This window comes from Sebastes fasciatus, chromosome 17 (assembly GCF_043250625.1).
Source record: "Sebastes fasciatus isolate fSebFas1 chromosome 17, fSebFas1.pri, whole genome shotgun sequence".
NCBI classification, from domain to species: Eukaryota; Metazoa; Chordata; class Actinopteri; order Perciformes; family Sebastidae; genus Sebastes; species Sebastes fasciatus.
This window is the reverse complement of record NC_133811.1, coordinates 29,820,894-29,839,022: the sequence shown is the minus strand read 5'-3', so window position 1 is coordinate 29,839,022 and position 18,129 is coordinate 29,820,894. Positions and strand designations below refer to the sequence as shown.

Sequence of the window (18,129 nt, the reverse complement as noted above, 5' to 3'; positions counted from 1 at the left end):
TGGGACGGGGCTGGTTTACGTATGGGGAAACTCCCTCCTATAGTCTACTAACACTAACCTGATCCTGACTCTGAACTTTAACCTTAAAACCTTAACCAGCCCTTAATTGAGGTGACAACTGGAAAAAATGTTCTCTCTCAAAATGTGTCCTCACAAAGATAGAAGTACCAGAGCAACACATCCTTCCACACTGTGACTCCTCACTGAGTATGTGTTACTTTAGTGATGGTGTGAGGGATCCTGTCTCCTGTCTGCTGTGTAACACAGATCAGCTTTTATAGGTCAACGCTCTCTAGGAGGAAAACACACATGCACACACACACACTTACTCTCCCACACACACACACACACACACTTACTCTCCCACACACTGTCCTCTCCTCACACTCTTCTCTCTCTCTTTGTCAGTCTCTCTCTCTCTAAAGGGGAAAGACAGCTTAGCTTTTCTGTTCTGCCTGTTTTAACTTCCTACACACATCGCTGCTTTGGTTTGCCTTCACTGTAAAATAAGAGTCTTAAGAGAGTGACGCTAACTGATTTTCTCGTCCTCCCGGTATAAGAGGGTCTTGATTTTCAGGGAGAAAAAGCTCTTTAAGGTATCAAGGTTTTTTTTTACTCAGGATACAGCGTAGCTGACACACATCGCTACACACAGGGCCATCACTTTGTTGTCTCGCGTAGACGTTTTGTTTGCAATGCCACATTTCGACACAGATTAATAAATCAATAAGAGATTCAAGAAGACGGTGTGATGTCATCCTGTTTATTATGAATCCTCTAAACTTCTGTTGTATATAATGCACAACGCACACAAACCCTTTCATGTTACGGAAATAAGCTTCTGACCAGAGAATCTTACACTGAACGGCTGAAAAACCAGTCGCTAGCTGGTGTCCTAGCTGGTGTCCTAGCTCGTTAACTTGCTTGCTAACTTTCCCACCTTCCAAAAAGAGAAGAGTTGAATCTCACTCAGCTGTCCCTCCCTCCCTCAACAAAAACGAGGATGTATCCATCTCATATCGTGCCTAATTTTAGTGAATCAAAATGAGATCAAACTTTTCTATGTTATGTTTTTGAGCCACGACAAAGGCCAAAATGTGTCCTGCAACAGACTAGGTAAGGCCTAGCCAATTGGCTGAAATGTATTTTTGCGACTGAAGCAGTTGTTGATCACTTGCCACCGCTACTGACAAATTAAGAGGAGTATAAAACAGTCAATAAAATATTTTTTCCAAGAAGTCTGAATCACCGTAACCACGAGAGGTCCTTGAGAAAATACTAATATATGAGCACAGAATAATATCAGACTGATGGGTCCAGTAGTATGAAAGGTTAGCCGTGGACAGACAGACATACAGACAGACACAACCGAACGCATGATCTCCCTTACGCCTGGCGGAGATAATTATGAAAGGTCTTACATTTTGAGATGATGTCTAGACTTACAGGATTTAATATGACTTATTTAAACATAAAATCATTGTTCTTCAGTCTCGACCAGGTCAACTTCTTCCCCTCATTTCATAGCCTTCTGTAAGTTTGGCCCGGCTCTCTGCAGACTGCCACCTTGCTCTCGCGGTTTACCCCTGAAGAACAACAGGATTCAGGAAGTACCATGAATAAATAATATTGATGATGCAAAGTGACCCAGGGGTCGTCGGGTGAGGAAGTCTCATTAGAGCTAGGATGTAGACGATACTGTTTTTTAGCTCACGGCCAATATGCGACACATATCGACCGGCACGAGGAGAGGAGCAGACTTTTTAAATTGGTGAGAGCTTTAGCAGGAGTTCACTGCGAGTATGATGATCAGTTCTAATCGAAAACAAGTTAACAAAACAGCAATAACAACAGAGGAAACTGACATTGGACAACAGGTTGTGTGGCGGCTCTGGGGATTCTGAGCAAACCAGATGATGTCAAACATCTTTATGAATTCCACTGATAGGAAATCAAATAACGTCTCTCTTCCTTTCTCTCTTTTCAGACCCCCCCTCTGTATCCATAGAGGGCTACGACAACAACTGGTACGTCGGCCGCTCAGACGCCACGCTGCTCTGCATGGCCAACGGCAACCCGGCGCCCACCACCGTCACCTGGACCGCGTAAGAATCACACTCCGTCCAACGCGTGCATGTCGATGCCTCCACCTCCCTCGGAGAGAGTGACAGAGTTTCTAATTGTTGCTATAATCACGACAGAAACTCGCACAACACAATCCTTCCTCTTTAATTATCATTTCGTAATCATTTTCCTGATAAACAGAAATGCTCTTAACATCTCATCGTGATGGACAGATGGCGTGCTGTGCTTTGTGCCTGTGTTTGACAGAGCGGCTGATCGCGTCTGTGATTTTGTCACATTAATGCTGTCTTTGAATATCAGTCACAAACCGTCTTTTTTGTTTTTCATCTCTATCTTTTCCCATCTTTCTGTCTCTTATTTCCCACCCCCGCCCCCCGTCTCTCATCGATGTGTCTTTTTGATCTTCTTTTGCTTCATCTTATTTCATCCAATATCTCAATACACATGGTGTCCGGATGCTTTTTCTCACGTGTTTTCTATCTCTCTCTTCTGTTATCTCTTATTTCTCCTGTCCTTTTCTTCCTCTCCCACCATCCATCCTCTTCACCACCTCGCTCCCCCTTTATTCCCTTCCCTCCAGGGCGTCCGGTGCTCTGCCCGACACGGTGGTGGTGAGCGGCAACAAGTTGACGGTGAGGAAGGTGGACGACGCCGTCAACACCACTTTCATCTGCGAGGTCAAGAACAAGCACGGGGCCAGCAGGCACCAGATCACCACCATCGTCATCGGTGAGTCCATCAAACTCCAGACGACACACGCACACACACACACACACATACATACTTGCTGTACATGTGTGGAAGTTTGTACAGATGGACACAACAGATGCTTGTATATAGACCCTTTTTGTGTCATGATTACGTCACGCTGGAGGCAAAACTGTCTCTGCCTCGCTCCTCGCCGCTAGGAGACTACTTCACCGGGAGGAGAGCACACACAGTGTGCCTGCACACACAGACACACACTGAGAGTCGCACTAGTTAGCTGATGCTACTCCACGTATTATTTCATGCACAGGTATACGTGCGCATGTACAGTATGTCACATAGATGTTTGCATGCACATACAGGCGCACGTCCCTCCTCAGAAATGCAGATACACTTGCACACATGCATGCACAGAAACATAACTCTCTCTTTCACACACACACACGCACACACACATTGTGAATGTACACATGCTGGGATCAGGGCTGATCTGAGAACTGCAGGGATGCTGGTCTCTCTCAATCTTCACATTGGATTTATTTATTTTTTTGTCGTCTCTTCCTCCTTGCCAGCCGGCTGTCGGCAAAGCGCGGCAGAGGCTTTTTGATTGACCCTTTCCCCCACAGCAGGGCCAAACTGCAGGACAAGGGCCAACTCCAAATGTTTATAACTTGAAAAACCCCGCTCTCTTGAGACTGGGATTTATACGGCCGGCCAGGCTGCGACCGAGAATCTGTATAGCTCCGCTGGACGTAAATGAAATGTGAATGGTGGATTATGAGTGTGAGAGTCGGCTCTCGTCGCAGCGTTCTGGCCCTGCGGTGGACGCCACGGTGTTGGGATTGTTAATTCTCCCAAAAAGGGGTTCAAGTTGGTGTGAGCCAGTTTGCCCAGGTTTGTTTTCCTTTCTCTTCTTCCCTTCTTTGCATCCACTATTCTTTTCATAACAACTAACACTTCCTAAGTGCTCTATCTTTCTTCTTTAAGTTTTCTTTGACCTTTGACCTCCCCTTCTGTCTGGTAAGAGTATGACATTTGTGTCTGCATGCCCTCTTGATCTCTCTGCTGGGTCGCTGGGCGATTCGGCTGCTGTTGCCACGGTGTTCGGTCGGGGTCTTCTCTTTCCCTCTGCCCTCTGACGCTTTCACACATTGATCCGACACACACACACACACACACACACACACACACACACACCTGCAATCACGCACAAACCCAGGAACATGTCCGCATGTTGTAATGCCTCACTGCACATCAGCAGGCAGCTCCTCGAAACCTGTTGTATTTCATCACGGTGTGAGTGTGTGTGTGTGTTCTCACACTCCACACTCTCTGCTTGACTGGTCAAAATCCTTCCTTCTTCTACTACTCTTTTTTTTGTTTTGAGGAATTAGTTGGAATAATCACCATGCTGAGCTTACAACAAAACAAAAAAAAACAACTTCTACTCTTTTGCCAAGGACAGAGAGAAAGCTACATTTAGAAAATCCGTGGGAAATCGGAGCTGGAGATTTGAATTGTCTCCTCTGAGAACAAAGATGCTTTGTAGCCAGGCAGTGTGTTGGGAGGGATGTGTGGGAGGTTCACAAGTGGCTAAGCTGCTACTGTTCTCGCTGGAAGCGTAGCAATGTGACTGACTCAAAGTATCAGGGAGGGTACTCTTTCCCCTTCTAGCACACGTAATCTCAACACACTGAAATCCTTTAGGCTACAGACACATGTAGAAATCTCCACACATTACTCACAAAGTACACACACACGCTTTGAGCACTTTGAGGACTCTTTTTTTTTTATTATTTATCTTTCCAAGTACCTGAGATCAAGCCCAGACTTTGTGATCCATCGTCCTCTGTGTTAAATGTGTCCTTGGTGTTCCACCACGGTGAAACAACTGGACGGGTATAAAGTAACGGAGGGGCTTAATTTCTCTGTTTTTAACACGTCTACTTATAGAAGGTGAGTGCCAGAGTTTGAAGCTGGCGAGGTGCGGGCTGACGGAGCTCTTTGCTGGGTGAACAAACAAACACGGCAGCTTTTCTATACTGTTTCGTTTAGCATTTTAGCTGACGCACTCATCCACAGAGTACATGGGGCAGCGGTGTATTGCTCAAGGACACTTTTACTGATGAGAGTGACTTTGACTATTGTGGGAATCAAAGCTGTGACCTGTTTTTGTGCATGGCAGCCTCTTCAACTGACCTGCCACCTGTTTGTAATTGTATGAAATCCTCACTTTGTGCTACTTTTTGAATACAAATTGTGTTATTTCAGCATTAATATGATTCTTCAAAACTCAGCTTGACAATTCCTAGCTTTTGGTATTGATAATTCAAGCAGGTGTCGTGGTGAGAAGGTGAACTCTTAACTGTTGGACAATAAAAAATGGCCCTGGACTTTTGAATTCGTCACCATAGGGTCAGATATGTAGCCCTTTTAGGGTCAAATGCTTCAACCTTTAGACACTTGGGGTGTTTTTTCCGTGCGACTAATTTGCACTAGGGCTGTCAAAGTTAACACGATAATAACACATTAATGCAGCATGCGATTTTTAGGTTGTAGCGGATTCCGTTTTAAAGTTAGAGAGAAAATACTGGCATCATATGACACTAAAAAAAACAAATGAATCCATCGGTACCAACCATGTCATACTACTTTGTAGCAAAGGAGGATAAATAACACTCGAATATTAGGCAAAATTATGCAAGGAAAAACTGTCATGGCTGTTTTCAAAGGGGTCCCTTGACCTCTGACCTCCAGATCAGTGAATGTAAATGGGTTCTATGGGTACCCACGAGTCTCCCCTTTACAGACATGCCCACTTTATGATAATCACATGCAGTTTGGGGCAAGTCATAGTCAAGTCAGCACACTGACACACTGACAGCTGTTGTTGTCTGTTGGGCTGCAGTTTGCCATGTTATGATTTGAGCATATTGTTATATGCTAAATGCAGTACCTGTGAGGGTTTCTGGATCAATATCTGTCATTGTTTTGTGTTGTTAATTGATTTCCAATAATAAATATATACATACATTTACATAAAGCAGCATATTTGCCCACTCCCATGTTGATAAGAGTATTAAATATTTGTCAAATCTCCCTTAAAGGGACATTTTGAACTGATAAAATGTGTGATTAATTTGCGATTAATCGCGATTAACTGCAATCATGCGATTAATCATGATTCAATATTTTAATCGAATGACAGCCCTAATTTGCACGTCAATATATTTTTTCAAACTGTTGTTTTTGTCATGAGTACTGTCACACAGAATGCAAATATGTGGCGAAAAAGCGACGAGGTTGATTTTTTTCGGAGCTTTCGCACTGCGAATAAAAGCATCAACCGATCACGTTGTGCGGAACAGACATATTCAAAACTTACACTATAGTACAGCAACAAGGAGGATCCGTAGTCCGAACCAAGATACCAAACTTTATTATTCCTTTCAATCTTGAAAAAGGCAGCGCAGACCTGTTTCCACTCCTTTCACAATAAAAGCATGGACACTGCATAACTGTTGACCAACTCAAACTCTCTCAGAGTATTTCGCTAAAAGGAAACTCAGTGAAATAGCTTTCAGTAGTTTAGGCAAAAAAACGGTTTACTTCCGGCAAATTTGCATTGCTGCCGTTATGAATAGTTTTTGATGTTTGATTATTTCACATTTTCGTGGCGTTCATTCTCCGTGCCCCCGGTGTGTAAAGGCCTTTAGACTGTGAATGCTATTCTTTGAATTACACAGTGAATCATCCATGCTTATGTGTCCTTATACATATTTTATAAAAAGCCTTTACCACTGCTCCATAGAGTTATATAAAGTATTCAATGGCCACACTAGTCTTGTGAAGGTCATGTTAATACCGATCGCATTAGCAGGTGAATCATGACCTATAATCAAAGTGAATTAGAACACCAGCTCACTTCTCTGAGCCGGTCAGAACCACAGCCCGGTGACTATTTAGCATCTTTTTTCTTTTGCATTGGCCCAAATATGTGAAGGCAGCCTCGCAGGAAACCTCCCAAACCCTCCAGATGGCTGGTCTGCCACCGACTGGTAGTGAATCACGGAACGACTGCATCATTTCAATCAGGAGAGACAAATGAATGACGTGCAGATAATTGTTTTATTATAGCAGATGATGTGTGATAATAAAGTCATGACAGAAAGTCTGTGGCGGTTACACTCTACGGGGAGATTTGTAATCGAGGGGCGTCTGCCCTGAGCGGCAGCAGCAAGATAGATCCCCCCCCCGTGGAGTCCAGACAACTGGTGGTGGTGGTTCTGCTGAGGGAGATGGATGAACTGAGACCGGGCTGTTTACTACTGAGCATGTATGGAAGTGATATGTTTCTGTCTTGGTTGTATGTCCTGGCTCAGGATTGTAAAACATGAACAAATTCATACAGAGAATGAATGCAATAGAACTTTCTTTTATTATTCAGCCTGTCGGTTGCAAAGAACATAAATAAATGAAGCTAGGAATAAATAACAATGCGTATTCTCTTAGCTGTCTCCTCAGTGGACAGCATGTGTACTAGGGTGCTGAAGCCGTACATTCTGTACATATCGCTGTTTTACTTGTTGGATTTTCCACCATATGGTTGACATTTTCCTCACTCTGACTACCGTTACACTCTCCACTAGCACCGCACCGTTGTTGTTTGCTATTGTCACGTGACAAACTACCTGCAATCAGTTCTTCTTCGCTGCTCTAAAACAGTAGTTGCCATGACACATCCGGGGCGACGGCACTGTGAAGGATACAGTTTTTGGAGCAGCGAATAAGAATTGATTTCCGGTTAAACAAGTTACTTTTTTCTGGGTTAATAAATGATGGTATCGGATCGGAGCATAGACTGACGTACTCGCCGATACGCCGATTTTATTGGCGCAAATGGTCCCCATCTGTAGATATGTACACTTTTTAATAGCTAATCATTTGGCGGACCCCCTGACAGAGTGCCACGGACCCCTGGGGGTCCCCGGACCCCCCTCTGAGAATCGCTGGATTAGTGTTTATTTTATCGGTTGTTCTAGTTTTGTTTTCTTAGTATTTGTTACATGTTCCAAATAAAAATGTATCTAAACGGTGCTTTCTCTGTAGTCTCCTGCAGTACCGTGCATGCATTGAACCAATTAGTTGAGCACCAGACGCCGCTTTGGCTGAGGAAGGAGACCATTACGGGTTTGCCCCACTGACCTTTCTACCAAGCAGGCGGATAATATCAACGCAGTTATCTTCCGCTGTGAGGTTGCAGTCAAAACGCATATAATCACGGTGCCACGGGAATGTGAGATGAGTTTGTTGTGACTGTAGTTGATTACAGCTATTTTTATTTTGGAGTGCAGCTACTCATCATCATCATCATCATCATAGAGAGCTGTTTTCTAAAGGTTTCACTGACACAAAAATGCCTTGATGTCTCACCTTCAGTGCCTTCAGTAAAACCAGAACCGTGCCGTGTCTCTGGATCAGAGTGATCCCTTTTTCGTTCAGTTAACATCTCTGTTTCCTGGAGAAAAAAACATCCCGACTAACGTTGTTCCTACTAACCGTGATAGAATCCTGCTCTCGCCGTGAGATCTAAACTGTCAGGCGTGGAATGGCCCCGGCTCTCAATAATGTAACAGTTAATACCCCGGCACTTTGTGTACACAGGCCCAGCACACCCCGCTAATTTCCCTGCTGAGAGCTGCTAACAGCTCCTCTCTGTTCTGTTAAATGGTAGATGAAAGCGCAGCGCTGTCTGGCTTTTCTGTTGCCGTCAAGCAGCCGTCACGTGTCATGATTTCCCCCTCAGTCTCCACCGGGGCCACGACTTAAGGAGGGCGAGATGTGGGGTTGCATGAGAAAGGAAAAAAAAAAAGAGAGAGAGAGAGAAGTGGGGAAGAGAGGTGAGGCAGGAGGAAGAAGAAACTGAAGTGGAGAGGAAGGGAGGAAGAAGAGGTGAAGGGAGAGCTTGGATGGCACTTGGAGGCATTTTGGGAAGCAGACACAGACACAGAGCGTTTCTCTCTCATGTATCCTCAGCCTTCAGGAGAAAACACTCCTGGAAGACAACTCCACATCTTTTAAGTGTTTTGCTGACGAGAGTGAAATGTGGACAGCAGCCCCCTTAACCTCTTCACACACACACACGCACACGCACACGCACACACGCACACGCACACACACACACACACACACACACACACACACACACACACACACACACACACACACACACACACACACACACGCACACACACACACATATGGAAAGCCATTTTAACATTTAATAGCTCAGCTTGACTATCTGGAATTAACATCAGAGATATCTACAATTGCGTTTTGACTAGTCATAATTACATTGTGACTAGTCAGAATTCTTATTCCAGATATCTATAAGGTCATTGTGACTAGTCAAAACAACAGTTAGAAATATCTGTAATTCAGTTCTGACTATCCTAAATAGAAGTTACAGATATCTCATCATCAACCTCATTATGACTAGTCAGTGTTGTTGTGCATGGCGTTGCTCATGCAAAGCTTCCCATTGGATATCAGCCTAACAAAGCATCTAAACAGTGTCAGCAGAAGCTGTTGCTAACTCGGATAGTTCGGTAAAGTTGGAAAGATATTCACAGATTCAAACTCTCCGGATCAATAACTCATAAGTTGTTAAAACACCAACAACATCTCTTTCTAACCGTAGTGAGGTAGACGACGAGCTACAAGCTCATTTTAATCACAACGAGCCTTTAGTCCTCCGAGCCGGACACATAACATCGGTCGGTATGTGCAGCCGGCTGTGAGATGACGAGTGGTTCTGGGACCGCTGTGGATCAGATAGTTCGAAAATGACATGAAATAGGAAAAGAACTCATCGTCAAAGAATTTGTGGTAGAACTGTACAGCGTATTGTAGATTTATTGTCTCCAGACACACTTTATAAACCTGCACATAGTCTGTTTGAATAGCTCCCGCCTCCCGTTCCATCCCGCCCCCTTCTGACGTAATTACAGATATCTACATCGTCATTTTGACTCGTCACAATTTGAACTTTAGATATCTAAAAAAAGGATAATGTAGATATCTTCAACTGAGGGGAATTAAAGATATCTTGAACTGGAATTCTGACTAGTCATGATTCAGTTGCAGAAATCCGCAATGTGAATTACGGATATCCCCAACTGAATTGTAAATATACGTAATAAGAAACCCCATAAATGGCAAAAGTAGTTTGAATCGTACTAGTCAAAATGTAATTACGGATATCTAAAATTAGGGTTTTGCTTAGTCAAAAAAGAATTACAGATATCTTGAGTTAGAGTTTTGACTGGGCAAAACGACGTTGCAGATATCTCTAATGAATATCCTGTCTAGCTATTGAATGTTAAAATTGCTTGCCATACACACACACACACACACACCCTCAACTTCCATCCGTTCACATGCACATGATGCAAGCTATATGCATAGCTTGCTTGGTCGCCACGGCGCCAGCTGGATCTGCCCAGCCCACCGTGCACGCACAGAGAGAGATAGAGAGAGAGAGGAGAGGGGGGGGAGGATGTTGGCAGAAAAAAAGCTATTGGAGTGGAGGATGGGAGGGAACGTGAGGATGGGAGGGGATGTGAGGATGGGAGGGGACGTGAGGATGGGAGGGGACGTGAGGATGGGAGGGGACGTGAGGATGGGCGGGCAGCAGAGATTGTAGAAGGGCTGAAAACGGAGATAGAGGCAAGTGTTGGGGGGTGGAGAGGCACAAACCTCAGTAACAGCAGGAGGAGAGCAGCAGGAAAGTCATGACTTCAGGTCCAGTTTGAAAGAGCGGATTGGCAGGAGGCTTTGACCCCCTCTGTCCTCTACCCCTCTGCCCATCACTCCATCCTCCCCCTCCATACATCTAGTCCTTTCATGGGGGTGTCCAGCTGGCACGGGGCTGGGGGCTGTTGTCGGCGTTCAAATACACACACACACACACACACACACACACACACACACACAGTCACATCTGAGGGGACCGGTGGAGAAGCATTTCCTGGATTGCCTGCGGCAAGCGAGATAGCTGTCCACCGGAAAGCACATAGTCACTTTGCAGACACACACACATACACACACACACACACACAGTTTCATACATGCACACACGGACAAATTGGACCATGCAGCTCTGTGCATAAAATAATCAGACGATCTAGTCATTGGGGGGAAAACGCTGGCACCGAGTCTCTCGGACATAAACCCCGGGCCAACCTCTGTGCAGGCTTAATGAAACACACAGACTGCGGTGAGCGATAGTGGAATAGTTGTAACGGTATAATATATTCTGAATATTAGTCAAAAAATAACTCAATACAGTACTCCGCAAAATTTTGATTTGAGAAATTAGAGGAACTATTAGATGCTTGTTTCTGATTGGCTGACACATGTCCCTTAAAGAGGACATATCGTGCTCATTTACAGGTTCATGTTTGTATTTCGGGGTTTCTACTAAAACATGTTTACATGCTTTAATGTTCAAAAAACACTTTATTTTCCTCATACTGTCTGTCTGAATATACCTGTATTCACGCTCTGTCTGAAACGCTCCGTTTTAGTGCATTTCAACGGAATGGCAACAGAAATGCGTTGTTAGGAAACAGCTCGAGTCCATGTTTACTTCCTGTCAGCTGATGTCGTTCACATACACTGCAACAGGAAATAAACTGGGACACATTTAGTATGTTTACATTTAAAACTGTGAAATGGTCTAAATATTGTAGATTTGTGACATCACAAATGGACAGAAATCCTGACGGCTTGTTTCAAACGCACAGTTTCTGAATACGGGATTTGTGTGTTTCTCCATGGAATGAGTGTTTTGATACTTTCACAATATTTATATATCACTTAAACCTGCTTTATAATATAAAAGACTTTTTACAATATGGGACCTTTAAGGCAACTCTATATTAAAGGGCCAGTGTGTAGGATTCGGGGGCATCTAGCGGTGAGGTTGCAGATTGCAACCAACTGAAACTTCTCTCGTGTGCAAAGCGTGTAGAAATACAGCGGCTGACGTGAAAACGTGAAACGACAGTGTTTGGTTTGTCTGTTCTGGGCTATAAACGGTTCATTCTAAAGTAACAAGAACACAACAATTCTTATTTTAAATTAATTATACACTAAAGAAAACATACTTATTATACTGAATTCCAATTTCTCCCTTTTGATCCCCTGAAAAGTTGCATACTCTTCCTTTAAATTGCAGATCACCATAAGAACAATACTCTCTCTACCACTAGTGATACATTGAGTTATGCAGACCATCAGGGAAAAAAGCAAGAAATATATTCAAATATATTGTATTGTAATTCATTCCCAATGCTGCTCAGAGTAATTGCAGTCCACAGCTCTTCTCCCTCTCCTTTATGCAGAGGTACATGCTTGATAGAAATGTCCTTGTTTCAGTTTTTACTATGCTAGACTTCAAAGTAGTCACAAGGTAGTACTGGACGTCTGTAGTGTGCTGGTTTGTACAGAATCATTGGTAACTTGTTACAGGAACCTGCCCAGTTCTGCTAGTTCATACAGGTTGGAGCCGCCCATATCAAATTCTCATACACACACGTAAAGTACAGACATAAAGCCGTAGCTAATTACCACGTCTCCGCAGCTTTGCAGGGCTTCCTGTATGTATGATGTGTTGCTACAGTAACAGACAGGAAACGGCCGCCTGTTTAGACTACCAGTCACATCCCATCTGATCTTCACGTCTTGATGGATCTGATTTAGTTCCCTCTAGTTTGGGCCACCAAAGCGTAGCATCTGATTGAGTGAAATGCAGCAGGGGGGAAAGAAGAACAGCGGTGTGCCCTCCTGCTGAACTCTCATCTCTCTGGAAGTGGGAGGTGTGGACGTTAACGGTGGTTCTGGTTTATTCTTGGGCTCAGTTTGATGCGGTTGGATATTAATACCTTCACACTGCCAAAAATACAACACAGCAGATGTCTCACTGAAAAAAACAAAACTGTTTATCAACAGAAATCCAGTGAAATGGCGAACCGTGATGTATTCCATAATTGAAAAAAAAAAAAAATCAGTTTGTTCTATTTAGTGTGGAGATGCTCACAGGATCAGTTAGCGGTGTAATATTTGTTATTCAAATAATTTGGTGAAATTTTGAAGCCTTGCTGTTTTGCTGTTTTTACCTTATTACTGCTCCCTGTGTCGGTCTCGCACCGTCTGCTCGCTCACACAAAGCCGGGGTTTATCAAAGCTGTTTGTCTTTCAGTGTGGAGGCTGGTTCCTGCGAAGCTGCTGAAACAAACACTGTTGTCAGAGCTTCCCTACAACACAGCGTGTCGTGTCTGTGTGTGGTTATTAACAAACACGTCGCTCCCGAGAAGATGTCCCTAAAAATGAATTCACGAGGCAAAAAGGAAATGACATTTCAGAATGTCTCGTGTTGGATTTTGTGGTGAAACACCACACAAGGAGAGACATGGTTAAAGTGTCAGAAACTCTTACAGGTAAATTAGATCCACCAGCGTATACAGCCGGGGCATGAGGGGATAGGAATTACTGTTTTTATGGGTAAACAAAATGAAATGTCACATTTAAAGTGGCTGCGTTTTAGCTGTTAGCTGATAGGAGCGGTTGAGGGGCAGACGGTTGATAAGTTTGAGCAGAATGTTATCGATTGTGACTTTTATGTCTTTCTACTCGTACACTAAGAAAAGAGATTTTAATAGAAAAATAGCAGAAAGGTGTTGAGTTGAGGTGTTGAATGTTTAATACTTGTAATGACAACCAATGTAATTTCCTGTGTGTCTACTACTAGCAACACATTTAGAGGTTTATTCAGACCATCAGGTAAAAAAGTAAGAAATATATTCCAACATGTTTTACTGTAATTCATCCCCAATGCTGCTCAGAGTAAGCACAGTCCACAGTCTCCCTCTCATCTAGGGAAATGAATGTGTGATGACTAGGGATGCACCGATACCGATACCGGTATCGGGTATCGGGTCCGATACTGTGCTTATGTACTCGTACTCGCAAAGCGGCTCCGAGACAACGGCACCGATACCACTTTACGGTGGTGCGCCCGACCCCGCTGGGCCAGGATCCCACTTCAGCCGGCGCGCACCGGCCCTCACTTTCATTGCGCCACGGGGTTTCGCTTGCACCCTCTGACTCGCGCGTGCGTTGGACTCCTTAGTCCGTGTTTCAAGACGGGTGGGCCCCAGCCTGCCTTGTGTCGCACATTTTGAACAGATAAAAAAATGTGCGATTAATTTGCGATTACCTATTTGAATGGATTTACAGCCCTAGTTTTCAGCAGTAATTTTCTAACATGTATAATGTGTTTAAAAACTAATGTCTTATTTTTTTTTACCTCGACTTTAATTTTATTGTGATTTCAATCTGCATAATTACTGATCTCTTATCAGTTGTGTTGCTCAGACAGCCGGGTGAATCCTTATTTTGGCAGAAACACTGTGAATGACATTATTTCCACAGGGGAGTGATTTACTGATGAAGTTTATCCCCCTAACAAGCAAGCAAGTGGGAAGGGGGCTCTATCTGTGCATGAAAATAAATATTTCTGTGACAATCAAGAGACAAAGCTGCAGAAATCTGATAGAAACTTCCGGAAATCACAGAAAGAGCTCCGTGGTTTCCCCCTCGGTGTGAGTTTTGGGGCCGCGGCCACGCAGGGGTAACGTCTGTCAGTGAGATAAGAGCTGAGGAGAGAGCCTCCAGGCTACGGCTTATCACACACACAGACCTGGAGGGGATACACAAACACACACATGCATCCGTACGGGGTGGGGGTGTGTGAAGCCTTCCACGTAGAGAGATTTGAGGTGGGGGGAGGCTTATATCTGACCTCAGTATCAGCGGGATGCCCGGCAGCGGTAACTTCAGTCTATTTCTCTATCTGTCTCGCAGCAGGATGACCATCCAGTCAACAGATTACCGCCACCGGTGCGGCGCTCAGAAAGAAAGAATGTCTGTGTGGAACATTTCCACCGGCTCATATTTGTGGTTTTATGATTAGAGCTCATTCACTATCTGAGAAAGAGACTGACCCGAGGCAATCAGAGGAAAACGCCGCGGCGTTTTGTATTAATCGAGCAGCGGTGGGAAATAATCATCTCATCTCCAGTCGAGTGATTTGTGGTGGTCGACGACGAGATTTCTGGAGAGTGAAGCTGACCCCACAGGCTGGGTGCATTATGGGTAAAATATCAGATGTGTTTTATCGTGTCGGGGCGGCTGTGGCTCAGAGGGAGAGCGGGTCAACATACTGAACCCTGTATTGCTCCCGAAGGCTGAGCCATCGGTGTGTGAGTCAGTATTTAGATCAGATCCTGATGGGCAGGTTGACACCTCGCATGGCAGCCATCAGTGTATGAATGTGTGTGTGTGAACAGGTGAATGCTGACATGTAAAGCGCTTTGAGTGGTCGGAAGACTAGAAAGGTGCTGTGTAAATGCAAGTCCATTTATCATTTTCAACTATGTTTTAATATCTAAACACAACATGATCTAACAGAGCATGAGAACTACACTTGAGGCATAATTATGCAGTAGGATATTATAAATTATGGATAACGGACCAAACACTCAGTGTTCAGCTAAAACCACCAGAATTAAACACCCTCTTTATTCTTTCTTTTTTTGAACATTTAATAATCATACGGAATAAGGATCTCATAGAAAAGGCCCAGATAATAGTAATAATAATAATAGTGTTCATAGTGCAGTTTAACCTCAGTACATGTTGAGTACTGGATAACACTCTCATATTCATATTAATCGATTCCAATATTTAATGGCGATTGATGGCATGATCGTCCATAGTTAATTGCGATTAATCTTAAATGAATCACGTATTTTGTATCTGTTCAAAATGTACCTTAAATACTCTCATTAACATGGGAGTGGACAAATGTGCTGCTTTATGCAAATGTATGTATATATTTATTATTGGAAATCAATTACCAACACAAAACAATGACAGATAATGTCCAGAAACCCTCACAGGTACTGCATTTAGCATGAAACAATATGTTTGTCCTTAAGTTTTCTAGTTTCATATGATGCCAGCATCTTCACTCTAGTGGTACGTGTCCACAGCCTCCGTGCTTTCCCCGCTCCCCATTCATTGTCTATGTAAGCAGCCGTGCAATGTATTCTGGTAGCGTGGCGTCGCGATTCGAGAGACTAGGCAACACGACGCCCGTTCCTCATTTGCATAAAGTTGAGGGCTCGTCTACTTTATGCAAATCACAGGCGTCCGACGCGACTCGCCGCCTCTCCAAACTCCCGAGAATCTTTTAAACTAAACGTTGTCGATCCAAAATAAAGACAGATTCATCAACTGCATGGGTTATTTCTCGCCCCAAATGTTTTCAGAAACACATTTCAGTGAACTATTTACGTGAAATAAGAGAAGAAAGTTTCCAAACGAGCCTCCATACTGGTTCCGGTTTGAAAGCTGGGAGCAGCAGCCAACGGCGGGAAAGCGTTCGTCCAATCAGGAGCCGAGTGCCTTGTTTCTAGGGACACCACACCAAGCGTCCAATGTTGGGAAGCATCGCGTCCCCTCGCGATAAAAAACGCCCCTGTGGACACGTACCATAACTGTGAATTTAGAGTTTGTAATGTTCAGTTGTCGTCGTATGATCACAAACTATCACCAGTCTGTTTTTAAAAAAGTGTGTAGACCACATATTTGTCCTTGAGGTTCAAACTTTCCATGTAGTACTGTGTGTTTGGAATTTATTTTTAACATTACATGATCTACGGTACATCGTTCACGTACCCTGTCCTTCAATATGTACTGCAAGACACCTTCAGGGGAGGAATAGTAGAGGTGTGTCTGGGGCATTAGGGTGGCCTGGTGAGAGAAGGTTTCATTATTTAAAGGTCAACATTTCAGTCCCAACATCAGCATGTGTGAGTGCAACACACACACACACACACACACACACACACACACACACGCGCACACTGTATCTCTAAAGTCAGTGCTAAAATATCAAATGTGATCTCATACATAGTTTGTATGTTCTGTAAGATCCACTGCTGACCGTGCATGTTGGGGTATCTTAAGAGAATATACAGTTTGGTTGTGCAACATTCAGCAGGACGTGCACACCAGATTAATGCCACCAACACAGCATCCATACCAGTTTTGTACTGAGGGCAGAAAACAATGTTACAGCTGTATGTAAATATACAAGAATATATTATGTTACAGCTGTATGTAAATATACAGGAATATATTCCAGGATAAGTATTGAAAGGTGTAATCCAAAGAATGACATCATTTGAACCAAACTATTATTAAAGGAAAGCAAAATGAGTGAAGTAGGTGTGTATTTGGGGTGATTTCCTGTTCTATCTGTACATAAACGACACCTAATTAGGCCTGTAATTGGCTTACAATACAAAATACTTCCATAGAGCATAATAGCTGTACATTTTTGAAAAGTGTCTGTGTGGTACAGGAACAAATTAGCAGAATTAACAGAGGGGATTAGGCCTTTTGATTAACTGAAAATGAACAAAAAATAGGGTTCAAGAGGTGCGAACGGAGGAATACGGAGGGTGCTGGCTCCACATAATAAAAGTCTGATTATTTCTACCAAGTCTCCTTGCTAGATTATTTTCTGGGAAGTGAGCCAAAAGTTGGTGTTACATTCTCAGCCAGTGGCAGTCGCTTTTTATGTCTTTCAAGGCAGTTGCAGTACCAGAGACAAAGAATTAAACTGAGATGCAGCGAGACCACGAGAACAGAGGGCTTCTCTCACAAGCAGACTCAGAGACACCTCTTCTCATGAACAATTTAGAGGTGCTGTTCTGTTCATCAAGGACTGGTTTTACACACTTAAGAGGAGGCATCCACCACCAGCTGAGATCAGGTACCAGTCCAGATCAGATGAAGGGAAAACTGAAAAAATGACCACCTTAGTAAGTCAGTTAAGATGGATCTAGACACATAAATATCATTGTTCCTGTGATGTCATTTATGTCTCTTGTTGCACAAGAAAGATATTGTCAGCTGACAGTCTTGAGGAGAGAGGTCTGTAAATTAACTGACGTAATGTACGTCACATACTTAACTTACGTAACATACTTAACTATGTTAACGCCGTGTTTAAAACTGCAGTTTTCCCTGCAGCATAATAACGGTTGTGTTAACTGAAAACGGCCATTCAATGGGCTGATAACATTTGAAACAAACACAGGACTTTCACACAGGAGACGGCTGTTTCAACGTAGACTTAGATTAACAAATGTAAGTCACATACTTAACTTACATGATGTACGTCACATACTTAACTTACGT

At 43.5% G+C, this 18,129-nt stretch overlaps 1 protein-coding gene across 5 annotated transcripts in view; it reads left to right on the top strand.

The window, feature by feature from the left end:
- The window catches only part of LOC141753855 (poliovirus receptor-like), a 370,582-nt gene that overhangs the window by 184,742 nt on the left and 167,711 nt on the right, over nucleotides 1-18,129 (top strand). For all 5 annotated transcript variants that reach the window (XM_074612477.1, XM_074612472.1, XM_074612475.1 and 2 more), the window contains 2 exons: nucleotides 1,988-2,105; nucleotides 2,666-2,814. In XM_074612477.1, the coding sequence (XP_074468578.1) occupies nucleotides 1,988-2,105; nucleotides 2,666-2,814 (267 nt within the window). The remainder of the gene's footprint in view (nucleotides 1-1,987; nucleotides 2,106-2,665; nucleotides 2,815-18,129) is intronic.